This window comes from Doryrhamphus excisus, linkage group LG14 (assembly GCF_037039965.1).
Source record: "Doryrhamphus excisus strain RoL-2023G ecotype Guam linkage group LG14, RoL_Dexc_Guam_v1.1, whole genome shotgun sequence".
NCBI classification, from domain to species: domain Eukaryota; kingdom Metazoa; phylum Chordata; class Actinopteri; order Syngnathiformes; family Syngnathidae; genus Doryrhamphus; species Doryrhamphus excisus.
This window is the reverse complement of record NC_136370.1, coordinates 2,429,714-2,447,073: the sequence shown is the minus strand read 5'-3', so window position 1 is coordinate 2,447,073 and position 17,360 is coordinate 2,429,714. Positions and strand designations below refer to the sequence as shown.

At 45.6% G+C, this 17,360-nt stretch overlaps 1 protein-coding gene across 1 annotated transcript; it reads left to right on the top strand.

Moving 5' to 3' along the window:
- Nucleotides 1–147: 147 nt before the first annotated feature.
- Nucleotides 148–16,674, top strand: znf106a (zinc finger protein 106a). The gene is made up of 22 exons (XM_058077510.2): nt 148–264; nt 1,741–1,817; nt 2,984–3,045; nt 4,059–4,253; nt 4,749–6,335; nt 6,407–6,866; nt 6,964–7,033; nt 7,380–7,537; nt 7,700–7,760; nt 7,828–8,052; nt 8,121–8,554; nt 8,632–8,828; nt 8,910–8,947; nt 9,037–9,152; nt 9,226–9,360; nt 9,502–9,618; nt 10,963–11,154; nt 11,226–11,288; nt 11,362–11,481; nt 12,249–12,320; nt 12,392–12,463; nt 13,600–16,674. Exons 2-22 carry the CDS (start codon nt 1,743–1,745, stop codon nt 13,867–13,869), a joined length of 4,719 nt encoding a protein of 1,572 aa, XP_057933493.2. The 5' UTR covers nt 148–264; nt 1,741–1,742; the 3' UTR covers nt 13,870–16,674.
- The last annotated feature ends 686 nt before the right edge of the window (nt 16,675–17,360 follow it).

Here is a 17,360-nt window from a genome sequence, read left to right as displayed (position 1 = left end):
AAAGTGTGACTGGTATAAATTAAATGCACACATATGGCATTTTACTGACGTTTGGCAACAAACAACACTTGTTACGTTTTTGCCTCGCAAAGTAGCATTTTCCGTGGTGAGTTTCTCCTTTCCGACTGTGCAGCGACGTCCCTGAATGCCGCTTCCGTTGCCGGGCAGGCTGGGTGCTTACAGGAGGAGGAGAAGGAGGATGTTGTTAGCTTCTTCGCTGGAGGAGACAATGTAGAGTCCCAGGCACTAGCGGATGTTCTAAAGGTATCACTTCACCACTTTTACCGTTAAATGCTTGCAAATGCTGGACTTTAGCGGAACTTATCTGCCATTTTGTCATGTTGCGTTACGTTCGCTGTGCACTCGTTACCTTAGTTACGCTGGCTAGCATGCTAGCTGGCGACCCAGCTAGCACTTATTTGGCATAAAGATGGTTTATAAGGGGTTATATTACATTGTTTCATTTGATGGATTAGTCTGTGTGCTCCAGATGTAATGTAATTCCACTAATAATCTTGGTAATCTCGATCTTTAATAACAAACTCGACATGACAATTAGCTTGTGGGCTAACACAAACAGCCACAAGTGCTGTTTGTAACCCATAGTAACCCCCAACTATGTTGTGTCGGTGCAGTATTGTGTGCATCAACTTAATATCTAAATATATAAAACGTCTGCTCATTATACAGTAGTTACCTTAAATCGCTTGATCAAATAGCGAATTGTTAGCACAAGCTAGCACAGTAGTAACGTCTTGCTTTCATTGTCCCTTTTGTTGTTGTGCTTTAAACACGATAATTTGGCCTACACCATCTTAAAATATTTTTTTAACTTATAGTTAATCGTGTTTGAAGTTTGCAGGGAAAACTCTCCTCTCGCTGTTGTCATGGAAACATAGCTCCACAACACCACCAATTTTTGTGTGTGTAGACAACGGCAGAGAGTTTTAACTTCATATTCTTTGTCCTACAGTCAGTCCACATTTTACAGGCAAATCATACTGGATAATAGATTTAGCACAGCTAGCATTAGCATATTTTGATGTTTGCAGTCATTTTTGTATGATTTCCAACTTGTTGGAAAGTGTGTTTAAACCTGCCAATGTCGTGGACATCGCAACACTTTATGGTAGCTCTCCTTGTGATGAACCTCAGCTGACCCACAATGCATTTTGGCAGCTTCCCGCCTTCTTTGTGATCACGAGGTCAGTCCAAACTTGACGGTGGCTTACTACATTGTAGATCCATCAGCACACTAAAATGAACCAGCGTCCACCTCGGACTCCTTTGTGGTATTTGGAGTGTTGTGGACAAAAAGTGGGTTGGGCAGTTCATCAAAAACGGAGTCTTGAACATTCCTGGGAATATTCCTACTCATCCAGGTCATTGTATTCTTTCAAACCATGCCGTCCTTTCATAAGAAATAAACAAAGCATAGCAACCTAGTTTGGAGATGGGTCCATGACCATCATTACATCTGAATGGGGTTCTAACGAAGGTGATACCACCCAAACGACCATCGTTGGCGGCCAGAGGCCCCTCTCCATTGTACCCCAACGATGGCCATTTGACCATTTCTGTCTGGACACGCCTCCTCCTTTAGAGGGTAAATAGTTTGGATCTTGCACCGGGCTCTCAGACCAGAGCTGTCCTATCTAGTCCGCACTCTTTTTTTGCTAACTGTGCTGTTATAAGAAGTGGAAAAGAGACTGAATAAATGAACGTATTGTGTGTTGGCAGCTATGGTCAGATTTCCAGTCAAGATGGCCAGACACAAGAAGTGCATCCTCTGTGAGACGGTCCATGCCTCCAAGCAGGTAACTTTAGTCGCAAACTGTCGTTATGGGTTAGATTCCCACGTCACGTATCTGGACTGCATGTCTTTGAGTGTGGAGTCGTACCTTGTAGGTTGAAATACAAACGCAGAACAATAGCAAACTGTGGCCATCGCAAGTATACAGGCAGTGTTTTAATGAGCAATTTCATATTCGTAACTGTCATACTTGTAGATAGAATACTCATTCTTATATTTAATAATGAAACTTTTATGACTTTCTTCACTGAAATTAAGTTAGTCGTCCCCCGTTTATCACAATCAATTGTAGACCTGACTGCGATAAGTGAAATTTTGTGAAGCAGGATTCAGTATTAATCATAATCATAATCGCCTTTAACAAAATTTGAGTGCAACTCTACGGTGCATTTTGTAGAAAGTAAAAATAAAAAATAAGGAAAAAATAAAATAAGTAAGAATATTACTTTAAAAAGTGACACATGCTGTTCAGAATAAAAGTAAATATATATACATCAAAAGCAATAACCTATACAGTAAACAAAATGTAGAATTGCAGTAACCAAAATGTGGAATTGCAGTAAACAAAAGGTACTATTGCACATATTGTACCTGAATTTCACTTGTATGAATGTTTATTGTACATAACAGTGAGATGTGTGTTTTAGTAGTGCAGTATTGTTCATTTACGATTGTTCATCGCAGTAATAAACTGAATGTATTTGTAATTGGAGCACAGAAAACCTGTTGATGATGATTAAACGTTTTTTTTTTTTACATTATCATGTACAACCTCAGGGACCTTTGGCTTCAGATTTTCCACAGCACACATTGCCTGTTTTCTATTTTAGGCCCCAGATAAAACAAGGCTACAGTTCCTTTGATTAGTTATAGTGCCACCTCTGGCTGTGGCATGCAACTGCACGGCCCTCAAACTGGATGGATTTTCTTTATTGTCATTGCACAATATCACAGCAGTGAAATTGCCAACGAAATGTCGTTGCCTGTCTCCCGCATAATAATAAAAAAATAATAATAATGTGGAGAATAAATAGATGACATCAAATATGAACAACAATGTACAGCATGAACAGTAATTTGTACAAATAATTTAAATAACTTTGAATAAATAATAATAATCTTTGAGAATATACAGGGACATACAAGTACAACTTTATTGTTCCTCTGCAGGAGATGGACGAGCACATGAGAAGCATGCTGCACCATCGCGAGCTGGAGAAACTCAAAGGCCGGTAAGTCAAAAAATATTTGGTTTTGCTCCCATTTTTCATGAGCTGAACTCAAAGATGTTTTCTTCTGGCGTGCCGAATGTGGGTCATGAGGCACATGCACATTCTGGCACGTGCTCATCGGGTATCAAGCCAGTGGATTGAGGGGCAGCTGCTCCCAACTGTGACACATATATTTAGACACAAACTCTCTCCGGAAGCCTGATAGAAGGCGGCTGGATGGCTGGTTGGCTCGTGACTTTTTGATAAGTTAAAGTGTGTGTGACGTCAAGTTCAAATTCAGCTCAATAATTTTGACCTTCAACTGATAAATAAGCTACACAAGCGATAACAGTGACCAACACAGGACTTGCTATAATGCAAGCATTTCTTGATACAGAGTTAAAAAAAAAAGCGAGAGGGGTCCAGACCCAAGGTGACATATTTGGGAGAGGTCTAGAGGCAAAGGTTGTGAGCAGCTGCAGGCTCCAGTTACTCTATCTCTGCTGCGATTGGTCAGTGCAATGAAGAGCACAAATGTCGGCGCTGGATAGGGGAGGGGGGGGGCGAGCGGTCAGTGGATGCTTCCTGGCTGGCGTGTTAAGTCAAAAGCAGACGTGAGACTCCGGCCGGGTCTCAGAGTGCAGCAGACGCCATCATGGCAGCACACTAAGCGCTGCGAGGCCGGCTAGCTCCATTAGCGCGCCGCCTGGGCTCAGCGGCTCTTCCTGCCTCCGATGGCCCGCTAGGGAACGCTGAGTTTAGATCAGGAAGATAGAGGTTTTTATTTTTGACACCAGAAAATTTAAGTTAGTTACCTCCTGATCTGCAAGCAATAGAAAAATTGGCTAATGTTATTTTTTTAAGGGATTGTTGAGTACTCTCTTCTCCCACTTTTTCCGATTGAGACAAAGTATAGCAGCCAGCTAGAGTGCATTGTAACAACAAGCTCTGCAAGGCAGGAAGAAGCAAGCAAACAAGACCAGAACCATGCCTGAAGGAAGTATTGAACCCCCCCTGTCGCCTCACCTCCCCAGGGACTGCGGCCACGAGTGCAGGGTGTGCAAGGTGTCGGTGGTCAGCCTGACCGACTACGCCAGCCACATTTCCAGCGCGGCGCACAAGCAACACGTGGAGGCCCTGGAGAAGAAGCCTGCCAGCGTGCACCGCGGCGAGGACTACTTTGACCAGGCGCTGGTGGATGCGATACACAAGCGGCAGGAGCAGATCCGGTAAGACATTTGACCTGCAATATATCACAGAGTTCTTCATTCAACTCATGATTGTAGACGACCACAATGTATCCCAATGGTCATCCTGTTATTGTTTACACTGTTGTACATGTTGCTTTGACAACAGATGATCCCTGCTATTTGCAAGGGTGGCAAAATACTAATTAGTATACATAGTGTAGTATAAAATAGTGTTCTTTACGGGGGTGTAAGTGATACCATAGTCTGCGTGGTACAACTCCATCGTGTGTTCCACATGTTACTTACCACTAGTTGATCCTCTCCAGCAAACAAGCCTGAGCATGCGCCATCTATAGCCTCATTCTGTTCATCAGCCCTCACAGGCTTCTTTTAGCCGCTTGATCATTGCAGGGCTCAAATGACACCACTGCAGCCAAAAACAGAAGCAGGATCAGGATTTAGCACAGGTTTTTCGGGGTGGGGGCAGGCGGGAGTGTCACCTGCACGTATGACATTTGCGGCTTTTGTCATCAGCAAAGAAAAAGAGGCGGACGCTGCTGCTCAGCTGGCCAAACAGCAGGAAGAAGCGCGGAAAAAGGAGTTCCAGCAGCGACTCAGCAAAGCCAAGGAGGGTTACAGGCTGGACAGAGGACCGCAGCATCCGCCGCAAGGCTTCGCTCGCTCCACTCAGCACAACTCCTGGAACAACAAACAGCAGCATGGCTTACGAGACGGGTACGCCCCGCCGTGGAACAACAACAACAGACAAGGAAGGAGCGCCACCTGGCATGCTCAGGCGCCGCCCTACTTCCACAGATGGGAATCGGGTGACAACCGCTTCCACTCACAGGATGGCTGGGGGGGCTCCATAAATTGGGAGCGGAGTCCGTTGTCTGACCAAAGTCGGCTGCCCTGGCTCAGCAACCAAGGCAGCAGCTATGGCGTGTACGGCAGGAATAATATTTCACCGTGTGCAACAAATAACCGGCCACTCAGCTTCAACGGGGCCTCTCTGTTTCCGCCGCCGCCGCAGTTCTTCACCAATTCTGCGAACAACCTTCAAAGGAAGGGTAAAGAATGTAGAGGGCCCCAAAGGGAGGAGATGCGAGCAGCTGACTGCGACCAGCACAGTAAAAAGACCTTTGGCAGCAACCCAAAACTGGACAAAACCTGCAGCTGGTCAAAGGAAGTGGACTCCAAACCGAGCCAAGATACCTCAGCCGCCCCAAAAGGGCCCAAAAGCCAGGAAAGAACAGCAGCAGAACCTCAAGAGGCGAAGTTTAAAAGTAACACTAAAAGCGTGGATAAGAGAAGTGCCGCCCAGAAAGCTGTCCGCCAGACCTCCACCTCTGGTCCTTCCACTCATCCCAGCAGTGGGGTCTCAACACAGTCACAGTCGAAACCCACCACAAAGCAGGCGGGGATCCGGACCGCTCCTGTCGGACCACAGAAGTCTCCAGAAATCATGGCCAGGAGATGCTCTTTGGATGGCTCTAAGTTAGCAGTGTCCCGACACACTGAGGGGGAACCCCTGAAGCATCCACTGCGGGGTCAGATTACGGACAACAAGGACAACAGCTGCAGGCAGAACGCGGGTAAACCAAAATCACAAGACCCGGTCCGGGAAAAACTTGCAGCGTCTTCATCTGAGAGCACGCACTCCCTCCAGTCGCTGCACGTCAGCACTTCCACGGCGGAGAGATTTCCGCCCGCTGGCTCAGTTGGTGACGACCCGGAAAAGCTTCCAGACGTGGAAACTCTCGCATCATCTCCCCAGGATGAGGCCTCACAGGCTGCAGACGAAGGTCACAATTCAGAGAGCGACAACTCCAGATGCGGCAAATCGGACCTCAACGCATCCAGCGCATCCAAACTCGGACGAGACCTGACCAAGCGTGTCGGCACCAAGACTAAGACGGGCGGCCTGGAGCCCAACCTCAACATTGCCAGGCGGGTGCGCAACCTGAGCGAGTCGCGGAGAAGTGACACAGAGAAGGATTCCGGACTCAAGCCGACCGTTCGCCAGCTAATCAGCTCCTCCGGGTCTCGGCGGAAGGTCAACTGGGACCAGGTGTACCAGGAAGTGCGGAAGAAGCAGGACAAGGGGAAAGGAATGCCAAGGTGAGACCAGAACTTAAATTCAAGCCTTTTTTGTTCTTCTGAGTCTTATTTTTACTTCCGTCTTTCTTTAGATTCGGCATTGAAATGGTTCCAAATGACCCGGAGGACCAGAGCCAGGAGGAAGACAACCTGGCATTCCTGGATAATTTCCCTTGGGAGGCCCTGAAGGAGACCTCTTCTCCCGCCGTCTCCCGTAAACGCTCCTTATCAGAAAGCAGTATCGCTCCTGCGTCCGAGCACTCGTGTTTCCCATTGTGTGAATCCGAGACACCACAAAGGCAAGTCCGACGCTCCGAGCAGCAAAGGTCCTCCGTTTCTCCTACGTTTAGCGTTCCCAAAGATAACGACAGCCATCCAGAGGCTGAGCAGAAACCAAAATTGACTCTGGAGGAAGCACAGAAGCTAGCAGATAAGCTAATGTCGGAGAAGGCTAAGGCTCTCCAAAGATCCGATTCCATGCTTTGGGACAACAGCTCAGGAACGGAGCAGATGGACACCCAGGGAACAGCAAAGAGGCGAAGAACACCTGGGGTGAGTAGCCACAGCAGCTGTGGAATATTTCCCCAGAAAATAAAAGTTTCATTTGTTTCATGCAAACATGTCACCTCCTTCGGTTTCTGCCCTTTAGGATGTTCCGAGCCAAGAGGCTGCAGGTGTGGAACAAGATAAAAAACGAAGAAAGATCAAATCCAAAAGTGGTGAGTGCTGCAATATGCTCAAATGTCCTCCCTCGTATTTATGTCATTCGGTTAAGTCCGCTGCGTTATTCTGACCTGAACACATCAACAGAAGTGCACTTCCTCATCGTCACTAGGTTGCCCCAAGATGCATTCACGGACTAGCTATCTCACATCACAACTTTAGAACGTCTGCCCCTCGGCTCTTAACACAAATTTACCTTGAGATTTATGGAGTATTTTATTGAACGACTCTTACTATAACACCCCGCGAGGATCCAAAAAGCCAATGAACCGAGCAGGATAGGGCCTCCTGACATGTTCTATTAATTAATGGTGTCCCATGTCTGTTTTGGGGTGCGTGCAGCCGATCGTTTACAGATCGACCAGCTCCTGGCCGTGTCCCTGCGCGAGGAGGAGCTGAGTCGTTCACTGCAGACGGTGGACAGCCAGCTCATTCAGGCCAGGGCGGCGCTGGAGGCCGCCTACGTGGAGGTGCAGCGGTTCATGGTGGTCAAACAGCAGGTGTGTCACAACACATATGTGTTTTTTTTTTTTGTTGCAGGAACAGTTCCTCAATAGAAGCACCTTCATCAAAATATTCACCTTTTACAAAGACAATTTATCATAGATACCTGGGTGTGGTCAAATCTCATAGTGATTGACTGGCTGTTTGCTGATTTTCAGATAACCACAGAGATGAGCACCCTAAGAGAAAAACGCATTTCGTTATTAAAAGGGATGCAAGGTAATACCAAGTCATTTCATTGTCCTTTAATTTCAATTAATGCCAGTTTATTGTGTGTTTATTGAAGCCGGCAACATAGCTGCCCCACCGCCAGTTCGACTAAAAGAAGAGGAGTCAGACCCGGTGGAATCCTCCCTTGCTGCTTCCATGTCCTCTCTTACGAGCGTTGCTCATCCCGGCTCCGCCTCATCTCCGTCCGCCAGTTCCCTCCCTGTAGCCATCAAGCAGGAGCCCCTCTCCCCCGTACGTGTCAGCTCGGAGACTGAACTTTTGGAGGCTGTCACTCTTCCAGGTAAGAATCTTCAGTATTGCTGGAATAAAAAATGTTCTTACATGTGGTTTCTTGATGGGCTTCTCCAGAGCCCTCCTTAGGGCGTCACACGTCTGTAGAAACAAAGCTGGAGGACTCGTGGGCCCTTGGCCAGTCTGGCGATGTGTTGGAGCCCAATGAAAAGGCGGTTCAGGCAGTACATCACCTCCACAATCTGGACCTCAAAACCTCCGTGCAGCTGATGTCAGCCAGCAGCAGGAGGAGCTCGGAGACGGGCAGCCTCGCTGAGCGTTCGCCCTCACCAACGTTTGAGACCCCCGCGGTCCCAAACACGGCAGAGTCGCCCTGCGAGATGCGCGGTGGCAAGCGTGTGAGGAAGCTGAAGAAGAGGAAGGTGCTAGAAAAGGCTCACGGGAACGTGCAGCCTGAGAGCAGCGACACCGAGATGGATGCCGAAGCCTCCAGGCCCAGGTGGCCCCGACCTAACAGGAGGTCCAGCAGCAGCAGTGCTCATAGCACTCAGGTAAGATCTCCTCCTTACCAAGTGGAAGCGATGTGAAGATGGAGGACGACAAGGAAGTGACCTTTCCTCTCAATTAGGCCCTACTTCCTGATACGGACCCCCCGGTGCTGATGGAAGAAAAGATGGAGGTGACTGAAGCCTGCCAGCAGCTCCTCGGGACCTCGCTCTCTCCCCCGGCTTCCATCCCGGACTCGTCCAGAACAGAGCAGCCGAGCTTAGCGTGTAATGAGGTCACCTCCACCAGCGACATGGACATTTGTAAATCATCTGAGAGGTGACAACATTACACTCTTTCATCTTTATTCCTGACATGGCTGATGCAAAACTGTTCTCTACCGTTTCTCTTCCTTTGTAGTGAAGTGTCATTTCCGAAGATGACACGGTCCTCCTCCTGTAAGTTTGTCCATGAAGATAACGTTGAAATAATAACTTCATTCCAGCATGAAGTATTTTCCACCTTATATTTCATTTGTCATTCTCAGACACGTCCTGTGGTGCATTCGAGGGCCACCAGGAGGCGGTGAACGGCATGCAGGTCCACAACGGCCTGTTGTACACCTGCTCGGGAGACCGCACCATCAAAGCCCTGGACCTGCAGGTAAATGCTCGCATACATTGCAGTCTGTCTCATCGCACGCCGACTTATGAATGGCGTCTTCCTGTTCTCGCAGAGCCGCAAGTGTGTCGCCGTGTTTTCGGGTCACACGTCCAAAGTGAGCTGCCTGTTAGTGTCGTCCGCCCCCTGCCTGCAGCGCCGCCTGTACTCTGGTTCTAGCGACCAGACCATCCGGTGCTACAATCTTAAGGTATTTTGGTATGGCCTATATACAGGACAACTATCCTATGTCAAGTGTTACAAGTGTTATCATGTGTCAAGACCACCAGAAGGAGACCTGTGCCGTCCTGTGGGGTCTTATTAGTATTTGGGTGTTTTGTGTTGTTTACAGACACAGGAGTTGGAGCAGCAGTTCAGTCTGGCAGACCGTGTCCTTTGTCTTCACAGTCGTTGGAAGATTCTTTACGCGGGTCTGGCCAACGGCAATGTGGTCACCTTCGACCTCACAGTGAGTAACAACACAGTACCCTGCACATGCGTGGTCCAGCATTCACCGACCCGCAACTTGGCAGAGTTTTGGTTAAAACAAATTATTTAAAAAAAAATAATAATTTCTTCAAAATGTAAAACAGATCTCATTCACATAAGTCGGCAATAATTTATAAATGATAATGCAGGTAAAATACGTACATATGTGTCAAATGTTGAGATTTCGCACTTTATTTGGCAGTCCTTGAATGCACCATGGTTGTGTGCTCTGACTGGTGACACCGTGACTCCATCTGTTCATGGATCATCTGACGTTATCATTCAATAGTGAGGGAACACTTTGATTTCACACTTTATTCGGCAGTCCTTGAATGCACCATGGTTGTGTGCTGTGACTGGTGACACCGTGACTCCATCTGTTCATGGATCATCTGACATTATCATTCATTAGTGAGGGAACACTTTGATTTCGCACTTTATTCAGCAGTCCTTGAATGCACCATGGTTGTGTGCTGTGACTGGTGACACCGTGACTCCATCTGTTCATGGATCATCTGACGTTATCATTCAGTAGTGAGGGAACACTTTGATTTCGCACTTTATTTGGCAGTCCTTGAATGCACCATGATTGCGTGCTGTGACTGGTGACACCGTGACTCCATCTGTTCATGGATCATCTGACATTATCATTCATTAGTGAGGGAACACTTTGATTTCACACTTTATTAAGCAGTCCTTGAATGCACCATGGTTGTGTGCTCTGACTGGTGACATCTGACATTATCATTCATTAGTGAGGGAACACTTTGATTTCGCACTTTATTCAGCAGTCCTTGAATGCACCATTGTTATGTGCTGTGACTGGTGACACCGTGACTCCATCTGTTCATGGATCATCTGACATTATCATTCAGTAGTGAGGGAACACTTTGATTTCGCACTTTATTCGGCAGTCCTTGAATGCACCATGGTTGTGTGCTGTGACTGGTGACACCGTGACTCCATCTGTTCATGGATCATCTGATATTATCATTCATTAGTGAGGGAACACTTTGATTTTGCACTTTATTTGGCAGTCCTTGAATGCACCATGGTTGTGTGCTCTGACTGGTGACATCTGACATTATCATTCATTAGTGAGGGAACACTGGCAATTGAAGAGAGAAGAGGACGATTCTGTACCTGTTTCTAATTTAATAATTACAACAGTCACTTTTATTGCAAATGTCGATCCAAAACCAGATCCAAAACGTCAACATCATGCGTGCACAAGTGTGTCAGATTGACTTTTTTATATCAATCGTTGATAGTTGGTATAACCCCTGCTGTCACATCACGGCTGATTGTATGTTTATGACCTCAGAGCAACAAGCAGATGGACGTGTTCGAGTGCCACGCCCCGCGCGCCGTCAGCTGCCTTGCGTCGTACCAACAGGGCTCCGGGAGGATCCTACTGGTTGGCTCCTATGACAGCACCATCAGCGTGAGGGACGCCAAGACTGGACTCCTGCTGCGCACGCTGGAGGGCCACACCAAAACTGTCCTCTGCATGAAGGTGCGCCTCTTCAACACACCGCGTTTCATTGCAAGGAAAATGGAAGCAGGATTAATGACTTTTGCTTTCAGGTTGTGAACGAGCTGGTCTTCAGCGGCTCCAGCGACCAGAACGTCTTTGCACACAACATCCATGTGAGGCCACTTTCTTTGCAATAACAACATGGAGGCTCCCATCGGCGGGCTAACTTTGCTATCTTCTGTGCAGAGCGGTGAAATGGTGCGCGCCTACAAGGGCCACAGTCACGCCGTAACTGTCTTAACAGTTGTTGGCAAGGTGATGGTGACCGCCTGCCTGGACAAGATGGTCCGCGTCTACGACCTGCAGGTGCCTTGCTTTGACTTCCGTGTTTACACATCTTCATTCATTCATTCATTTTCAGCCAATCACAGGCACATATAGACAAACAACCATTCACACTCACATTCATACCTATGGACAATTTGGAGTGGCTAATTAACCTAGCATGTTTTCTTATGTTTTTATCTTTTTAGTCCTATTTTATGCTTTTAGTTTTTAGCTTTTAACTCCAGTATTTCCTCAGGGGGGGTCCTCCACACTGGGGGGCTGTGTCGGGTCGCTGGGGGGGTGCCATCCTTGGGTCCCTTTGACCCGGCCGGCTGGGGGTTCCTCCCTTTAATGTAGGGGTCCACCTGTCTGTCGGGTCCCCCGATGGCATGGCCTGCAGCTCCTCCAAGTGTGGATGGCGTTTCCTTGATCCTCCCTACTGTGTGTGATTGTGTGTGTGTGTGTGTCTAGTATGGAGGGTGGGAGGGAGGGGCTTTGTTGCATGTCTTTGCAGGAAAAGTGCTATACAAATAAAGTTGATTTGATTTAGCATCGCTGATTCATGGTGTGGGAGTTCTTGGTTCAAATCCCAGTAGCACTTGAATATTTCAACATTTTATTTTATCATCATGACAATGTTCTGTCTTCAATTCATAGTAATTATGACAAACATCAACAAAATAAGAGCATCCTTGGCCCAGTATGTCATCAGTAGCAGCACTGTGATGCTGAGGCCTTTATTAGTGTGGCTAGTGTCTAATGTGTGGAAACTGACGAGACCCTAAATCTTCATTCTTCCTCCACAGTCTCGAGAGCAGCTGCAGGTCTACGCCGGCCATTCTGACATGGTGACCAGCATGGCGGTCCACCAGAACAAGGTGAGTCGGCGCACAATCCTCCATGCGTGGTGACACCAAAGTCTTGACTCGAGTTGTCTTTTTTTTTTCAGATCTACACCGGCTGCTACGACGGCAGCGTGCGAGCCGTCGAGCTGAACCTGACGCACAACTACCGCTGCAGGGTGAGATGAATCAGCAGTTGCGCAATAATCGTATGTGTACAGCATGAGTCATTAGGTTGCCTTGGTTACAAACGCAAATTACCAAAAGGAACTGGCATTCACAGATACGGCTGTAGGCAACTTGCTGATGTTTGTTGTGAAATTCATGAGCTATTAATGCTAACTGAGCATATGTATGTGCTCCATATTGTTGTTACTACATTGTTTGTGTTTCTACTGTGTTGTACAATAAATGAGGTACAGTCCAGTACACTGAAAGCACGAGTTTACTCTTAAAATGAAGTCTAGTTAGTTTCACACAAATCTAATGTTTGTATTTAGCTGGAACCTAGTCTAGTTGAGAGTTGATTGGGGGGGGAATACACCTGTCAATAACCTGGGAGTGACTTACAGCAAAATGTCTCTAAATAAAGTAAGTCAGGGGATACACAAGCACCAGACTTGATCGCCGGAACAACAGACTTTTATTGTAGATTTGATTAATCTCCCAACAGGCATAATAATCCATAACACTAGCCACTGTGGAACCAACGCCAAGCTAAAACTCAACTACTGAACCCCTGATGTCACTTCCTGTCTGCCACTTACTTAGCCCCTCCCCCCGACACACATGGGCATGAGTTTTATTTATGCCTTAAATGGCTTATTTTCTCTTATGTCTGCTATATTGCTATATTTGCTAATACAAATGTGACTATAGGGGTGTTATTACATGTCCAGGGAGCTCTAATAATGTTAAAGTTTTCTATGCTCAAACTACAAAAATATTTTATTTATAAATAAGTAATGCTACTTTGGGAAATTCACTTAATGTTTTCCTGTAAAATTTTGTCGCTTTGCTGGTACTGCGTCCGTCTTCCCAGCATGCCTTGCGGCACAAAAAAAGTTGCCTGTTTTGAATTGGCACAGTTTATTATTCTCCACAGTATTCCGAAATGTCGTGTTGGCATCTTGATTGTAGCTAGTGGTCTGTGCGGTGATCCTCCTGTTTGTCATGCTAACTCAGGGCTAGGCCACGCTACGTGAGTTTGAGACCCGTGGTGTGTTTGGATGTGATGTTTAGCTCATGTCAGAATAATAAAGAGGATTTGATTGAACATGATTGACACTGTCGTCATGGTCCTCATGGTCCGTAGTGGCACGGCTGCTCCTTGGTTTTCGGCGTCCTGGAGCACCTGCAGCAGCACCTTGTCGGCAACCATGTTGGCGCCAACCTGCAGACGCAGCGCTGCCGCTGGAGAGACTGCGAGGAGTTCTTCTGTGCTCGCAACGGCTCCAAGCAGGTAAGCATTCCAGGTAAGACTCACCTGGAGGAGGGAGGGGCTTACACCGGATGTTGTTTGCTCGCACAGGGGATGCTCGCACACGTGCAGAAACACGCCGAGGAGGCGGAGCCGGAGCCTTGAGTTCCTCCCTCCCATATTGGGCGGATGTTTGGGAACGTGTCCACCACTTAACGTTCCATGTTGGAATCCAACATTTAAGTGTCTCCGTGTCCATTGCTGTTTTTTTTTCTACATCTCCACGAGCGGGCGGCGTGTGGCGTCCTGGGTCACGCCGCCCGCTGCGTCTTTTCCACTGACCAAAGGAAGAGAGACTTTGTTTTTGCCGAGATAACGTCAGCGCCGCCGGGGGAGGGAACGCCGCGCTTGCTAAAGTGTGCTTTTGGGTTCAGGATGTTTTTATTGTTGTGACGCGTGTTTGTAAGCCACATGATCTTCCGTTAGTTTCCTTTTCCTGATTGGCGTTAGTCACCTTTGACGGGTTGGCTAACGGCCTGCGTGGTTTGCTTTATTTCGTTTGGTTTCGTTAGTTGTCGCATGTCCTTATGAAGACATGGAGGGATTTGGGTGCAGTGTTGTGTGGCCGTTTTGCCGTGAACACGGTGGTGACGTGCGTTGGCGTGCGTTGGCGTGTTTGTTGCCGCACGGGAGCGTCTTTTCCTGATTGCTCATTTTGGCTTGGTAGCGGTAAGAGAGAGACAATTCAGTTTCGTTTGAGTTGACCTTGTTATTGTAACGTTTGTCATACACATGCTCTAGGATGCCCGCTGGCATACATTGTGGTCGTTTACCACCACCATGCCTTTCTAATTGTTTGAAACCTATTTCTACTCATGGCGTGGAGCAAAAAATAGAGAAATAAGCCAAGACGGCAGTACGAGGAGGTGATGCAGGTGTCCAGGAGGTGTTTGAGGGAAGCAGCGAGAAGGAAAGAATTAGCATTAGCATTCCTCCCCAAAACTATTTAACCCCCCCATCCCATACACTACCATACTACACTACCATAAGGTACACAAAATCACAGTACTCAATGAGGAAACTACTCATAACTACTCTACTGCTCTACTCATTAGTTCCCTATTAACTACTCTAAATGCATGTGCCTTACTTCCTCACTAACTACTCTCCTCATTGGTCCCTCGGTAACTACTCTGAATTGATGTGCCTTGGTTCTTTGGTAACTACTACTACTACTAATTCATTCCTCATTAGTTACTCTGTAACTACTCATTAGTTACTTGGTAACTGCTCATTAGTTACTCATTAGTTACGCAGTAACTACTCATTAGTTACTCAGTAACTACTCATTAGTTTTTCATTAGTTACTTGGTGACTACTCATTAGTTCCTCATTATTTACTCAGTAACTACTCATTATTTACTCAGTGACTATGCATTCGTTACTCAGTAACTACTCATTAGTTACTCAGTAACTACTCATTAGTTCCTTATTAGTTACTCAGTAACTACTCATTATTTACTCAGTGACTACGCATTCGTTACTCAGTAACTACTCATTAGTTCCTCATTAGTTACTCAGTAACTACTCATTATTTACTCAGTGACTACGCATTCGTTACTCAGTAACTACTCATTAGTTCCTCATTAGTTACTCAGTAACTACTCATTAGTTCCTCATTAGTTACTCAGTAACTACTCATTAGTTCCTTATTAGTTACTCAGTAACTACTCATTATTTACTCAGTGACTACGCATTCGTTACTCAGTAACTACTCATTAGTTCCTCATTAGTTACTCAGTAACTACTCATTATTTACTCAGTGACTACGCATTCGTTACTCAGTAAATACTCATTAGTTCCTCATTAGTTACTCAGTAACTACTCATTAGTTCCTCATTAGTTACTCAGTAACTACTCATTAGTTCCTTATTAGTTACTCAGTAACTACTCATTATTTACTCAGTAACTACTCATTATTTACTCAGTAACTACTCATTATTTACTCAGTAACTACTCATTATTTACTCAGTAACTACTCATTAGTTACTCAGTAACTACTCATTAGTTTCTCATTAGTTACTCTGTAACTACTCATTAGTTCCTCATTAGTTACTCTGTAACTACTCAGTAACTACTCATTAGTTACTCAAACTACTCAGTTACTCAGTAACTACTCATTAGTTCTTCGGTAACTACTCATTAGTTACTCGGTAACTGCTCATTAGTTTCTCATCAGTTACTCAGTGACTACTCATTATTTACTCAGTGACTACTCATTATTTATTCAGTAACTACTCATCATTTACTCAGTACCTACTCATTAGTTTCTCATTAGTTCTTTGGTAACTACTCTAGTTACTCTGTAATTACTCGGTAAATACTCTAGTTACTCTTAGTTACTCTGTAATTACTCATTAGTTACTCTAACTACTCATTAGTTTCTCATCAGTTACTCAGTGACTACTCATTAGTTCCTCATTAGTTACCCAGTAACTACTCATTATTTTCTCAGTAACTACTTTACTCAGTAACTACTCATTAGTTCCTTGGTAACTACTCATTAGTTTTTTGGTAACTACTCGTTAGTTCTTCAGTAACCACTCTAAATGTATATGTTATAGTTCCTCAGTAACTACTGTATTTTTGGTACCTTATTGTAAAGTGAGGACCCCCCCACCCCTTGCCCCCACTCCCACCTGTGTGACAAGCAGTGTGTTGTTTTAAAAAAACATATAAATGTATGTATCATTTTTAACCTCATAACCCCCCCCCCCGCCCGTTGGCCGATGTTCTTGAGAACCACAAAAGCCAACGTTTTCACTTGAAGTGGTACGGAAAGCACGGCGTTCACTTTCTGCCCGGCAACACTGACGTTCTTCAAAAGCTGATTTTTGTTTTTTGTTTTTTTTTTAACAGTGCAATCCAAGGACTTGAATAATAATAACAATAATAAAGAATATGCAACATTGTTCATTTCCTCGTCTCACTTGTCAATTCTTGGCCCATCCGGATCACATGGATCAACGTACATTGTTCAATGAGCATATCATCGATGCTTTGCCCAAGGGCCCCTGGCCACCACAGGACGGGTACCACAAATATCATAATATCATTTTTCCCAAGAAGACATTCACTTCTACGCAGTAATCCCTCGTTTATGGCTTGATAAGTGACTTTCTATGTTTACAATCTACAATAAACCATACTAACATGATTAGAGCTCTCTAGACATGGTATAACACCCCCAAAGTCGCCTTTACATTCATATAACCAAATATGGAAGCCATGAGAGAAAGTAAGCTATTAGTTGTTTTAGCTTAGTGCCGCAATGTCGGTTTCCAGAGCACGTCTTTGAATGTGTCTTCTGAATGCCTTATACTTTTTATTTTTCTTCAATGTAATAATTTTGATGCTGGATTTCGGCCAATATGTAAAAAAGAGGGCGTGTTCAACCACTAAACAGCATGAATATATTTTGGAAAAACACATTACTGTACACGTATTCATTCCAGCGATACCATAAACGGGTGTCTTCAAAGGGTGTACTTTTACTTTATTGTAGTGTTAAGTATTAAGAATATTAACGTATATGTCACACATATATTGTTATATCGATATTCTCGGGAGTCGGAAAAAATACCGATATAACCGGA